General features: G+C 34.6%; 1 protein-coding gene across 3 annotated transcripts in view; it reads left to right on the top strand.

Annotated features, from left to right (window-relative positions):
- CEP128 (centrosomal protein 128) overlaps nucleotides 1–14992 on the top strand; it is a 102799-nt gene that overhangs the window by 55555 nt on the left and 32252 nt on the right. For all 3 annotated transcript variants that reach the window (XR_005257074.1, XM_038138131.1, XM_038138130.1), the window contains one exon: nucleotides 13690–13739. Coding sequence is in view for 2 of the 3 variants with exons in the window: in XM_038138131.1 (XP_037994059.1) it covers nucleotides 13690–13739 (50 nt within the window). In the remaining variant the exon portion in view is untranslated. The remainder of the gene's footprint in view (nucleotides 1–13689; nucleotides 13740–14992) is intronic.

The raw sequence follows: 14992 nt of genomic DNA, 5'->3' as shown, positions 1-14992 counted from the left end.
TATGTATGTACTTCATGCATATGTACATACTGCATCAATATTGTACGTACTTCTGCTGCCAGGACAAAAACTTTGTCTTTGTGATTTTAATTATATTTGTTGCCTTGGCTATAGAACATTACTTTATTGATTGGATTGAAATTCTAGGAGCAGCATTTTCTGAAAATAAGGCTTGAATGTTTTCTGTATGGGAAACTGCTTCCACTTGAAAAATCAAATGATCAGACAGTACACCATTTATTGCAAGACACACTATAAAATGAAAAAATCCTAGTGAAATGATTTTGTTCTAATGTGACACTCTTAAAATCCATGGAGCACATTCTTATTAAGGAAGAGCTCAAAGGACAGAATTAAGTTAGGATGCTGTTGAATATAATGCAATGACCTTGGCAATCCACAGTTTTCCCTATCAAGTTCTTATTGCAAACTTATTACAAATAGCCTGTTTTTTTAGCAGAAGCATATTTAAATTGGCAGAGAATGTAGTTTTTCAGATGCCTTGTTTCTGTCAAGACATGAGCCATGAGTCATGGAACTTGGGAGTAAGTTTGTTTTGCATAGCTTCATGTCATGCTCGTGTCTGAGGAAGAAGGGACTTTCCTCTCCAAGCTGTTGGGAATGTTGAGCTGAAGTTTCTCAAGTGTATTAAAGAGATTATAAGTATGTTGGGCTATGTTTTAGTAAAGTGGCTTCTTATGTAAGAGTAGAATGTGAATATTCTACTATATAGATGCTTATTTTCTTAAAAGCTGGAGAAATAGCAATACTTCATCCTTGGTCAGTGAAACTTATCTACACAGTCTGGTTTAATGAGTTTGTACCATGGACTATTCATGTATTACAGTGAAACAGAGAAAATAAGCAACAGTAGGATAAGATCTGAACTTTAAGGTTGGAATGTTTCTAACTTGTTGCAAAAACATCTCAAATTTGAACATACAAAAATACTCTGTCCTTTCCAATATATGTATGTTATATACAATATGTGTATAGTATAACATCTTCAGGATGGCTTCTGATATTGTGGGCAGATTGCATTATGAGGGAAATAAAAACTGAAAGCTTTCTAAAATTTCTTTTTTGGCTGTTTCAGGAATTATTGTATTTTAAAATCTAAGGTTTTTACAGTACCCTGCAACTCCTATTTTGATCTGATCTTAAAACACTTCAGTGTGTGACTTCTGAAATAACTTGATTAAAGTAAGTATTTTGTAGTCTTGCTGTAATGTTATCTGGAAGGAATTTTGATTTCCAGAGAATTATTTATAATAAAGGCAGAGCTATTACTACTAAATTATGAAAATTTCCATCCTTACTGTAATTGAGAATCAATGGTATGATTATGTGGGCCATTCAGCTGCATGATTATGCATTTTTCATTCATTAATCTGTTCTTACTATAAGAATGGCAACATAAAATGCTTTTCGTTCACAAAATTAGCATTTCATATTTCCTGAAGTGGTAATGTACAAATATAATGTGATTGAATTTGAGCATTCTGTTTGTTGCTACTCATAAGGTTTTTTTGTAATTAATTTCTTCTTGTTCATTGGGAATTTTGTTGGTGGTGATTCACTAACTTGTAATAATCTAACTTACTTGAGTAGTAGTGTAACAGTATTGGACAGATCCAGGAGCCATGCTGCATCTGGTTAGGAGGAAATGTCAGTACTCATAGCATCACTAGGATCAGCTGTAATCAGGCATTTTTGCAGAACAGTATAAGCTCTGTAAATGTGTGTGGTCATCAGAAGCTGGGTGGTTTCTTTCTCCATCTGAATCACCAATATTAATAATATTTTATAACACCAGGTAAAGAAAAAGTAGTATCAGGTGTCTTAAAATATGTTGTACCTTGAAATTTGTTGCATAGGTACTGTTCTCATCTGATGTGTGCCCTGAAGTATAGTGTGCAAGTCGCATGTGTACTCTGGTTCCAAGTTGCACATCTAACATTATTCTTTTTCCTGAGAGTGCTTTTAATCTGTGTTCTGTAAGAGATGACTCTGTTTTTTTAAGTTGCTCTGAAGTTGCTTTGTTTGCACTGCCTTCAATTGCTCTATACGCTTTGTTTGCACTGCCTTAGCAGAGCAAGCAAGATCCAAGAGAAAGAGTTTATTCCAGAAGAAGTTGTAATATTCGTGTATTTCAGCTAAATTAAACTAGTAAACATAGGGCCATCTAGTAGCATTAAAAGCTTTCTTGCAGCATTTATCAAGGAGTGAATCCCATGGAGATAGGACTCTTTTTGTGTGCTTTACTCTTCTGACAAAACATCCAAGCTGCTAAAAGATCCCTTCTTTCGTGAGATTGGTAGGGAAATTTAATTTCCAGACCAGTATCTTTGAGCTTCCCATATTATCTGTTCTCCTGTGCTGTGAACATTGCAAATGGATTGTTTAGTTCTGATCTTCAAACAGCCCAATTAAGAAATGCACTTCTAGGCTTGGGAGACTTACTCAAGTAACAAGTGACCTTGGCTAGAAAAGCTTTGTGTCTTGCAGCTGTTGGCCTCCTTTGGTTGGCCCAGTTACTTCAATTCAAATGGGCTGCACTAGCTGCTTCAAAAACCTGGATATCCTTAATCATTGACCATTCCTTAGCTGATAGGTCCAAGATCAGTTCTGTGTGTATTTGCATTAAGATCTGCAGCTGCCTTTCAGATGTAGCCAAAAGGAAATTTGCTGATTCGCATAAATATGGTTGGGATGATAAACATCAAAACAAGAAAATCCTAGGATATTAAGAGAGAGCTCACTGGAGCAAGTGGCATTCAATTTCCTGTTTTGTCATTTACATATGCCATACCATAATTTTTATATAGCTACTATGCCCATAAACATATCAACATAATTTTCTAAAACAAGAAATGACAAATTATCTTTCTAGCTTGCAGTTGGTAAATGAAAACAAATTAAGTTTCAGTTTCTTTCTGTGTGCTCCTGGAAAATGTTATTCATTATCAGAAAGGAAATGTTTCTCCATTCAGGAGAGAGTTGTAACAATTATGTATTATATGCAGTGATAAAAGTGTTCAACTGCATTTTCTGTTTAATGTGTCAGCTATTATGAGGACCTTGCTTTGAGACTTTTCTTACTATTTTTTCTTTTATATAATGCTGATTTTTTTTTCTTTCCAGATTATTTAATAGGTTTTCTAATCAAAACTATGGTAGAAAAAGCTTCCTTGCATAGATCTGTGCTACAGACAGGTGTGATGATAGCTCACACACACAAATCCAAGCTAATCATGGGTTAGTGGGTCAAACTGCAGTTTCCCACTCATGGAAACATTTAATATCACTTCAGACAAAAGGCAGAATTCTTATTTCTGTTTCTCTCACTCCCCTCAGTGCTACTTTCTCCATCCTTATTCCATGTCTCCTCCTTGTTGGACCCCTCTATAATCCTATATTACTCAATATTAGCCACATAGGACTGTCTGGTTTTTGCCAGTATGCTGTTCTTGTTGTAATGAACTAAGACTTTTTGGAGGTCCAGGTTTGTCATTTTGCCAAAGCAGGACAAAGTAAGCAGGAGCAATGCACAACCAGAGGCAGGGAACAAAGAGACCTCCCTGCATTTTGGCAAATGCAGCTGCAAATGCCATCTCGGATGTGATCTGAGCACATCTGGCAGAACTGGAGCACTTGGTGCTAGCACCCAGTCAGCTGGGTTGGACTGGCTTCTGTGGGACACGAAGAAGGAGTAATTACATAGCTATTAGTACCCTAACTAGCATATTTGAAGCTATTAGTAAAGAATTTCATTGTAGTATAAGTGTGCTATTATATTGTTAGGGTTGAAAATTGATGGCTTCTCAGCCAAATTTGTGAAGTAAAATCTGAAGTGTTTATTCACAATCATTGTATGTTAGATTTTTTTTTAAAAGTCTGTTCTTGAGATTTGTTTCTAGTAGGAGCATCATTGCACCCTGGTTGGCTATGTTACTGTTGCATGAGTAATCAATACCTATATATTTGGTAACAGTTTCAGCTAGAAGTATAATCAAGTAATTGACATTTAAGGCCTTAGAAACATTAATAATCATCACACAATGCTTAGTGGCAGAAATTCAGAATGTCACTACGCTTGTGTTTTTATTTGAGAAAAATTTCTAAATTCAGCAAATCTTAGTTATTTCCTCAATTATCTTTATTTTTTGGGTTTTAAATTTTTTTTTCCTCATAAGAAATTCTGTATGGTTATAACTGAAAAGAGACTTCTGTTATTGTAGTAAAGTCATGCCACTCTAATGATAGTCTGAAAGAAGAGCTGGAGTTTTCTGATAGATGTTTCAGTAACTAGTAGCCAAATAAAACCTGGCAGCATACTCCAAATCTAGTGTTTTACTGTTCAAATACCATGTGTATGTGTGTTAACAAATTGTCTTTGGCATGTGTGTCTTTGATAATAAGCAAGATGAAATTTGAAAATACTGTCTCGGTTACCAAAATTAAATTAATATTTTATTACTACCTTTAATGGTACTAAAAATTTTGCCATGAGGAAATTTTGTTTTGCAGTTAAAAAAATTTTGCTCTTTTTGCCTGCAAATAAAAGGCATAATCCAGAATCTGTAATGACTGGAGGTATTTTGCCATTGTTACTGTTTGAGGTTTGGATTTTGTGTTTAAAGTGCAGTTACACACAGTGTTCTTTAGCTCATACAGGAGGAGGGCATAGGCAGTAACAATTCTGGCTTTTCCTGCCATATTCTTATCCTTTTTTATCCTTAAGCATGTTAAATGGAAAAAAACCCCATAATATTGACACAAAGGATGTTATAAGATGAGGGTAATTTGCAATTATTAGAGTTGTTTTAGTATTGTTTAAAACATTAATTTCAGTATAGATTCAACCAGCACCTGTATGATTTGTTTTTAATTTTCACCGCAACCTTCTGGTAGAAGGTTGCATATTTGTGGATGTAGTTTTTATAAATAGATAATTTGTAATCAGAAAATGCCAACATGCTGAAACTCCTAAGACATTTCCAAACCAGCTATCCAAGCCATTAATTAAAAATAATGGGAAAAAATTGTCAACTGCATATTTGGTGTGTCCAATTTTAATTTTCATGGCAGAAGCCATGCCTTTCAGAGAAACTTTTTGCTTTACTGGATCAATTTTCCATGATTTTGTTCATGCTTGGGGGTTTTTTTTTGGTTGTATCATTCTTGATAGCTGAAGTTCTTGTTTTCAGACAAGAAACCTTTTATTACTGTCTAAATTATTAATTTAGTGTGAAATATGTGTATTTAAATGAGTTTTTAAGGAAATTGTTAAATAGAGGAATAATGAAAATTCTAGTCTGCAGTGGTGTTTTGCTGTCAGTAGAATCATGGCTTAGTAGAGGCTTCAATAAGAAAAGCAATGGTGGTGTCATCCTACAGCAGTGAAGCAGGTTAAGGTCCGTAGTGTGAAGACACTCATATAGAAGATTTAGTATTCCGGGCAATGAGAAGTGGCTATTTAAGACTGAGACAAGTTGATTGATTAATGAGTTGGCCTAAAACTAAAATTCCAGGGGTCTGACTTTATAAGCTTTTTATATGCTTTTATGTCTCTGTAGAGTAGAGTTGAGCAAATAATGCAAACAGAAGGTTTTCTATAGCTCTGCAGTTGTGACTCACTGTGAGTTAATATCTCTGTTGCTATCCCAGCTGTGTTAATTCTGATGTAACATCTCTCTAGGTTCTAGAAGAGACCCTTGATTCTATTCTATCTGTGTTTCAGCTTGCTTATCTGGACACTACTTCAGAGAACAAGCAATACCTGGGTTACCACCTCTGAGCTTGTCATAGTGGCAGAGAAATGTGTTTAGAGATGACACTCATAATACGAGATGAAAAAATCATAGTAAAGATTTGTATTAACATACAAACTGTTCCTCTTCTACGTACGAAGATGTGTTTGGCACTTCAAGATTAGTTTATATCAATCACGCATGGCTCAAAAGCTACATATCTAGATATGCTGGATATGATCTGCTGCTTATAGGAGATCCTCTATTTGAATAATAAGCCACACATTCTTATTATGTCCCTTTACTCTAAACAGTTCTAGTCCCTTCCTCTCTTCCTTGTTGTTAACACAGTGTCTCTTCCCACTGACACCCTTCTGAAATGACCTTGTTCTTAATTGAACTTTGTTTTTCCTCTCAATTCTGTGTGTTATGATGTATGCTTCTTGGCATATTAAGGAGAAAGAATTTTGGAGTAAGAGGCTAGAAAATATTTCAGCTTTATAAAAACTAAATGCCTTTATTGAAAAAAATCAAATTCTGAATGCTAACTGCCAGCCATAGTCTGCTTACTTCAGAAGTAAGATTGTTCAAAGATTTTAAATACTGAGTACTAGTCTCCAAACTTTATGAATTTCATGCCCCATTGGTAAAAAATTAGTCAGCATGTTACCCTAATATATGTATATTTATTTATGGACAATAAATACATATAAATATACAACTTGATGATAAGTAAATATACACATCTTTGTAAGTTCAGCCCCACAGAGCTAGAAGACCTGCCTTGATCACATTTTCGTAATGAAATTGTCTTTGAACCAGAACGACACATTTTTATTTTATCACTTGAAGGTTAGCCTTCTTATTTGTCTGTGTCACTAACTGTTTCCTGATAAAACATACTGGAACTTACTAAAGCATCTAGGAAGTGATGCCTCTTTTGGGAAGTTGTTCTTTAGTGATTTTTTGTTTTTAACTAGAAGCCCCAAGGTCCCTCAGGAGCTTTTGGAATCCTCTACAGCATGCTGGTACATAAGTGTCATTCAAAGCAAAACAAAAAAATGCTTATAGCTGCTTCAAGATAAGTTTGTAGCTGCTTCAAGTGTTAACTGCATTTGTATTTACAACCCTCCCTCATACTCCTCCTACATTAGTTTCAACTGGAAATCACTGTGTTCCTAAACAAATACAGTAGCCATGCTCTCTCTCCCAGCTCATACCTTAGGCAGTTGCTAAGACATAGTGAAGTTTTGGGCTGCCGTCACCTTTTGTATTCATTAGGAAGTTCATAGGAATATTTTGCATGGATTTCAGTGCACTTTGTTTGAGCTTCACGTCAGAAGATAGAGAAATATTTTCTTTAGCCATATTCAAATGAAGCACAGAAAATTTCCCAGGAAAAGAGGGGAGCCAGGAATAGTAAGATAATAAAAGATCTCATGTTAGCTTTGGGAAAAAATAATTTCTCATTCTTTTTATAAAGGCCTCATAAAAAGCAGCTCATTGGGACTTATAATTTTTGATTGGTATCCTTATAGTTTAGTTTTTTGAATATATTTAATCTCATATTTAGACAAACTATTCCAGTGGAATCATATTTGGACTGTAGAAGATGTTGCAGCAACTCAGCCAAGTATCTTGTGTACTTCAGCTGTGTATTTGAATATATGTATAAGTATCCACTCTTGAACTTCTGAATTCACTGTAAGGCAGACACTGTAGTAGTTCAGGTAATGACAGGTACAGAGAGGTTATAAAACTGATGAGGAGAAATTTGGACTGGTTCTTGGGACAAGTAGAAAGTTGGAAGAGGTTTTCTAAATGAAGTGTGGGAGATAATTATAAGTGAATGATCAAATACCAATCAAAGTGAAAGGGAAGTAACCCAGTAATGTGTCATTCATTCCTAGAAGTCTTCTAAAAGTCATGAGTATAACTTGAGTAGAAATTCTCTGAGAATATGAAGTCACACTTCTCTGTTGTCTCACACAGCCCCCGAATGATTACCTTTCTCTTCTATAAGCTGTCATTTTTTCTCTTTTTCCTTCCAATAGTAATTAACTTCTGTGCAAATAGAGAACTATAGACAAGGCCAGACTGGAGATGTGAACTTTTAAAAGTTTTGCTACAAAATATCAGACCTGCCTAAGCCTCAGGGAGTAGAAAGAAAACAGTTTTGTTTCTTGTATAGTAGTAAGTCTCTTAGGGAATCTGAACAGTGAATTGTTTCCTTCTCTTTTAAGTTCTGACACCTTTCTTCTGTTTTTTCTGTTATGATTAGGGGGTGCTGCTTCAGGTTAGGGTAAGCCAATGCATCACTGTAGGTTGAAGAATCTGCTTTGAATTTACACAGTAAAAATACAAGTGTATATCTAAAAGCTATCAAAAGAATGAATTAATTAAAAAAAAGTTCACGTTTTCTGTAAAGTATATTATTTTGAAATCTTGACTATGTAACTTGCTAACAACTACAATAGCTAATAAATTGCTAGGAGCTGAAAAGGCAAAGAGTATTTCAAAAGGGACTTCCTTTTTTAAAAATAGTATTCCTTTAAGTCTGGAGCTCTTTTTCAATGTGGATGAAAAAACTTTTGATTGAGATACAGATAAACAGCAGTTTTGGTCTTGGTGATCATTGCTTGCAGTGGTGGGAACTAAACTAAAATCTTTAAAGACAGTGGAATGTGCTCAATATTAATGTAACAGTTTGCTAATGAACTAGGAAAGCTCTGATCAGTATTAAAAATCACTTGAGACTTTTTTTTCCCTTTATTTTTTTAAATTTTGCTTGGGATTACGTAAACACATTCTGAAATACAAATACTGTGTGGACCTTGTTCCATGCTAGCAAAAATTCATGATCTAAGAGATACCTATTTCTCTAAAACTCTTTCAAGATGATAATAATATGGTTATGTAGAAATTCTCTTAATGGTTTGTGTGTGTGGCAAGTACTGTTACAGTTAAAATAGTGTGAAGCAGGTGCCAGTACCATTTTATATCTCAGTTGCTTTAGTGCCAGGGTGATTTGTGGTGTTGGGCCTGACAGTAGGAATCTTGAGCTTCATTGAAATATCCTTTAATATTGAGTGTTTCTGGATTATGACAGTTGTCACAGTACTGTGAAGCCATTCATCACAACCTAACAAAGGCACAGGGCAAAACTGCAGTTGTTCTGCCTCTGCTGGCCATGAATGAATATATATATGTGTATATATATATATATATATATATGTATATATATATGTGTGTGTGTGTATATATATATATATATATATGTATATATATGTGTATATATATATATATATATATATCTTGTGAAACACTTTGGTTACACTGGTTCAGCTGGAAGCATCTTGATTCACCCCCAAAATAGGGCCTTCATGTCAGATTCATTGTGTGAAGGGAAGAACTTGTAAGTGGTGTGTGATTAAACTTGGCAGTGCAGGTGTGAGCAAGATAAGTAATTTCTAGCTGAGAGAAACTGATCTGTTCAGCTGCTTGAAAACTGCTTCATGCTTGATGGAAACCTGCTTGGCTGCCTTGTGCATCTACAGGAATGCTGCAGTATCTGCTCAGCAGTTTTGTGGGAAGCATATCCAAACGATGAGTGAAAGCTGTAGGATGCGTACTTGAAGTGAGAATGATGGGAAATACTTGACATAAAAAAGCCTTACATTTTTTCATCAAAGCAAATTTAAAGGTAATATGATCAAGTTGTCTAATTAAGTGACTTCTCAAGAGTTTGATATCCGCTTATATAACTTAAAACCTTAATGTCTAGGGTTACAACCTTTGGGAAATTCAGAATTGTTTTACTAATATATAACCAAAACCCCTGACTTGTGTTTTGGAGAAGAGCTTTTCTTAGCTTGATGATGCAAAAGTTTTGCTGACAATTTTTTCCTAATTGCCATTCTTTTCTGGTAATAACCTGGATTTCTTGCTTTAATGCCACATAGTAGCTGTATTTTTTGTATTATGTGAGTTGTTCTTTACTTTCCTTTGTCATCTGCAACTGCTAGGGAGCGGTGAGAGAATGCAGTCATACCTACCAGTAGCCTGAAGATATCTAGGATAGTTTACAGTATATTACCTATGAATTCAAAACTGAATTGTTGTGTGAATGTACTCATCACATCACTGAATCACATTTTAGGATATTTCACTGTATGAGTAGATATCTATGGCTATAAGAATTGACTCTGTGTGCACTTCTGTATTTGTACATTCTCCTTGGCTAGAACAAGATAAACATAAAAATGTGGTTTTGATCCAATTTGTAGATTTTTCTTGGGCATATCAATCTTCTCTGCAAATGTGAAGAGGAATGTTGTCTATCATTATCTTCAGTTTCTAAAATGGGAGGTCATGCAGTGTTTGAAATCAAGAAATTGATGCTCCAGTTAATATAAAGTCAATGTCTGTTTCCCATCTTTGTTACACTCAGCACAAAGATAAAGGAGTTGAACATTTTAGTTCACAAAAGAGTTTTAACATTCTAGTTAGTTAATGGCATATTAATGGATCAGCTAGGATAAATAAGATAGTACTGTTGCATTTTACTCCTTTCAATCAAAAAATATCTATTCCTAAATCTATTTTCTGATACTTTTCACCAGCATTAAATAAAAATTGCTACTAGGGGGTTTGTGTGTGAAAAATCTTTTCAAACAACCCTTTTTTCCTCACTTGTCTGTGTGGTATGATGGAATATATAATCTTCATCTCCAGCTTAGTATTTGCGGTGTTTTGAAACATACTGTGGTGGATCAGTGTCAGGAAAGCTGCAAGAGATAATGATTCTGACAGAATGTTCTAAATCATAACCTATATTTTTCCTGTAAGTTTGATTAGTCACATCTAAGTCTCTGTAGTGTAACTTCAAGGACACTCAGTTGGTGTATACTGATGCATAGCTCAGTGAGATATAATCTTTACATGATTTGGAATTTAGGCACTGTGAATAAATTGTTTTTGTATGGCTGCACAAAAGTATGATCCCTAATTTTGCAGACAATGTCCTGAGCTTGCTGCTGATTTTGAGTGGTTTTAAACATCTGAAATATATCTGATTTTATAATAGTTTTAGCTTATAGTTCCTAATTGGATTGCAAGATTCATATTTAGCTAGAAATAAAAAGGGAATATACTGATGAATATCTTTGTTTCTACATTTCATTTCTCTTGTTGTCTTTTTCCATGTATAATTCATCTTTTGAGAAGAGCCATCAATGCCTAAAGGTGCCTTTTTCAATAATGCCGTGTCTTCTAGTAAATTTATAAATTGATGTGTTCTGTGCCCCATGAGAATAATGATGCATTGCTTTAAAAAATCCCCAAGTACCCTGTGGTTACATTAGGCCTTGAAAGAAGATGATAGCAGGATTGTTGTAGCAACCCATGCCACTGTGCAACTTCTTTTACAAACAGAATTTTAATTGGAAAAACTCAGTGGCTGTTCATAGGATGGGTGAAAGGAGCTTCCACTAGGGCCAGTGACCATCTTTGCTCTGTTGCAGACACAATGCATTCTCTGTCTTAACTTTATTGCAGCATTATTTTCTGGCACATGATATAATGCATAAAACATATATTTAAGTTTGCACAAGAACTTAAATATGGGAAGTATTAAGCAAATGATAAAATAAATCAACAGAGCTTTTCAGATCAAGTAAGCAAAGTGATTCTGTCATGGTAAATGATGTCCAGAGGAATGATGTAATGTGCTATATGACTTTTTGTGTAGCTGTTTAATATATATGGGGGGTTTTTTTTGGGGTTTTTTTTTTGGTTTTTTTTTTTACTTCAGCTTTGGAGAAAACATGCCATTACTTTACATGGAATACTCAATGGAATCATAAGTTGAAATGCAGAGCTTGATTTTTAAATACATGTTCATAAAGGATGGCTCTGTACAGGTGTAACAGGGTGTATATTTTATCAGTTAACATCACTTGAACACCTGCGTGCCCTTCCAGGGAGAGAGTTTTGTGAAGCATCCTGCTGGACAACTGATTTAGGCTGGGGTAGAATAAAGTAAATGGATTCTAGATAACCTTAATTTGAGATGCAGAGCTTTCAAATCTAGAGACAGTTAGCAGAAATCAGTTCAACTTATTTTACATTTCTAGAAGATGTTTGAAAGAAACCTTGTAATAGCAACCTTTTCACTTAGAACAATCGTGTCTATACAGTAGAATATTAATTACTACATTAGAATGAAAGTAAAACAAAGTCAAGTATTATAATTGAGGGTTTTTGGTCAGATGGGACATGGGGATGACTTTTTCATTTCCCACCCTTTTCTCATAGACTTATTCCTTGCTCCTAAATTCTTTTAAAGCTTGTATTACAATACAAATTTTTATCAACTTATATATAATACTGGAATATATCCAAAATAAACATACAGGGCAGCTATTTTTCAAGCCAAAATTCTTGTACTAATGTTGATGGCAGTGTATTCGGCTACAGTAATTTATGTGGCAGTTGGATCACTGGACTGAAAAAGCATACCAAAGAACAATCCAGAAAAATATAGATGCTCCAAGACAAAGTGAGGAAATGGTAATTTTACTAATTTTAAGAAAGGATTTGGAAGAAGTAGCACAGAAAGAAGAAATAATAGTAAGTTAATCTCTCAGCTTGTGAAAGAATTAACTAAATTTTTTTACATGATATCTACATCTCTTAAAGGACTGGCACTTGGAAATAAGTCTCAATCCACATGCAATCAGAAATTAATAATAAGCTATGAAAAAAGAGGTCTGAAGTGCTCACAGGGAGGTTTCATGACAAGAGAAGGAGAAAAGATCAGAGATATAAAGGAAAGATGACTAATGTCAGTAGAATATTTTCTGTAGTTACTATTGTAAATCATTGAAGCTTATCTTTATGACTGTATATCGGTAAAGTTTATTTCTTACAGAGGGAAACACAGGTGATTTCAGTTAGCTGTTCTGTACTTGGATGCTGAGAAGATTGACAGTCAGAATTCAGTCCTCTGACATTGTCAAGGCAGTTTCATAATCTCGTAACTCCTAATTGCTGGCAAACTGGAGCACATCTGAATTCAAAATCAGTCTCTGGCTTAGATAAAGCAATGGTCTTGTCATGCAAAACTCATGAGTGAACTTCTGGTAGTTGAAATAGCCATAAGCCTGCAGCATGTTTTTTGTTTTTCCTGTTCTTTCTGAGGTTATAACTTCAAGGTCCCAGAATTCTAAATATGTTACAATTTATCAAAAACATGATTTTAATAATAAAGCTATGTGAATGAAGTAAAAGGGAAAAGCAAGAAAAAAAGCATGGCAGAAGCCACAGAATTAAAAAAATTTAATTTCTAATGTGAAATGTTATGTATGTGCATATATGTGCCAATGTCTGTAATTGTCACGCATGACGATACAAGATACTAGGATTTTATCTTGTAAAGACTGTAAGAAACTTTTCTAGTATTTTGTCACAGTGAATTATTTTCCTTAGCAAAATTGTACCATGTTAGTGAGAGGATGTAATTATTGTGAGTCAAAATAGTCTACAGTATTCTACAGTAACTTTTCATATATAATTGCATTGCTTTGACAGTCAGTTTTAGTTAATTTTTAGGCAGAATCGCTTTGATTTTTTTTAAATTCAATTCTAAAAATGTACCAGAAGATTTATTTCAGTATAGAAAAGTTTGTCTGTGAATCTTAAAGCTCTTTTCTCCCCAGTCAAACTGTATTCTTGAGGCTGTTTTTTAGTCACCTCAACAACTCATGCTTGGAAACAGTCATATCACTGACACTTTTAGTCTATTATTTGATCAGCTGAAAAGCGGTGTTGTGAAATCTGTAAAATAAAAATCTCAGTGACTGTTTTACACAATACCTTTTCTATCAGGACATGAGACAGGAAGCTGAATTTACAAGTTCCATTTTTCATTTTGCAGAGCTACTAGAGAAGACACACAGAAGAGAAGAAGAAATGGGAGCTCTCCAGGTATATTTTCTGCTCAATATGCTAGCTACATTTTTTAAAAATTTTACCATATTGCTTTACAGCATTATTTTCTGAACTGCCTTATAGCTTAAATTCAGATTTGGAAATACATGCAGACAAATACAGACCCAATGGCTAGTAATACTCACTGCTGAGTTTTTTCATTGGTTGGGTTAAATTCTCTGGGCTGTGTTACTTTCTTTTGTAAAACTGAATAAAACTGAAAGTAAAGTATTCCAAGTAAGTATTTAAAGACTCTGAAGCACTAAATGTTCATAGTCACCTTTCTGAGGAAGAATGGACCAGTCAGTATTTGCTAGGACCTGATGCAATATTATAAATCCTTATTGTATATCACCTAGCAGTAAAGTTGTTTGTGCTAAACACTTTAAATTTTTGCTTAAAAACTCAAGTTTTACCCTAAGCTCAGCTTTGGAATAGTATTTAAGCAGTGCAGTCAAAGAAAACATGCTCCTTTCAATTTGAAATGGCTAAGAAAGCAAAAACAGGCTGGAATGTCTGAGGCTCGGGAGGCTATGAGGGAGGATAATGCGTGTATTCTTCAGAATTCAGAAAGAAAAAATGTAATTTTTAACACCAAACTGCTGCAAACAATACCCAATATGAACATAAAAAAGTTTACATGCAATATGAAGAGTATCAATGAGTCAGCATTCTGTAAATGTACTGAAATGAGGACATTTGTGAGGGAATTGATGAAAATAAGGCTCATAAGGAAAATGACATTATGTATTGATCTGAGTTTTGACCACAGGAGTTTGTTTGAAGATAAGCATTCTCTTCTCATATAATAAATAAAAGGCATTTTGAGGGCTAGAGGTATCAGAGAAGTTAGTGTACAAACAGTTTCATCCAGTAAGAAGAGACAAGTTGCAAGACCCAAAGTTGCACAACACACCAATCCAGCTGTTTCCTGTTCTAACAAAAATCTTGGCCTGGCTTTCTGGCAGCTCAAGTTCAACAAGGCTGAGAGCTTGTCTGCGTAAGCAGTTTACACAGGTGCATATCTAGTTACATCAATGTAAAAAGATCTCCTTTCATGTGAAGCAATTCTGCATCTGCTTTCATGTGAAGTTTCATGGTTGACAAATTGTTCTAATGATATTACTTCTGATTGAATGAGGAGTAATTTTAGACTGCAGGAAGTTGCATCATAGTAGTGTCTTGCATGGCTGTATGTGCCTGCCTGACTGTCATGTTCCTGATTAAATTGCTTTATTCCTTTCCCTAGC

Source organism: Motacilla alba, chromosome 5, assembly GCF_015832195.1.
Source record: "Motacilla alba alba isolate MOTALB_02 chromosome 5, Motacilla_alba_V1.0_pri, whole genome shotgun sequence".
Classification (NCBI taxonomy): Eukaryota; Metazoa; Chordata; class Aves; order Passeriformes; family Motacillidae; genus Motacilla; species Motacilla alba.
The sequence above is the reverse complement of the archived record's forward strand: the minus strand, read 5'-3'. Positions and strand labels throughout refer to the sequence as shown.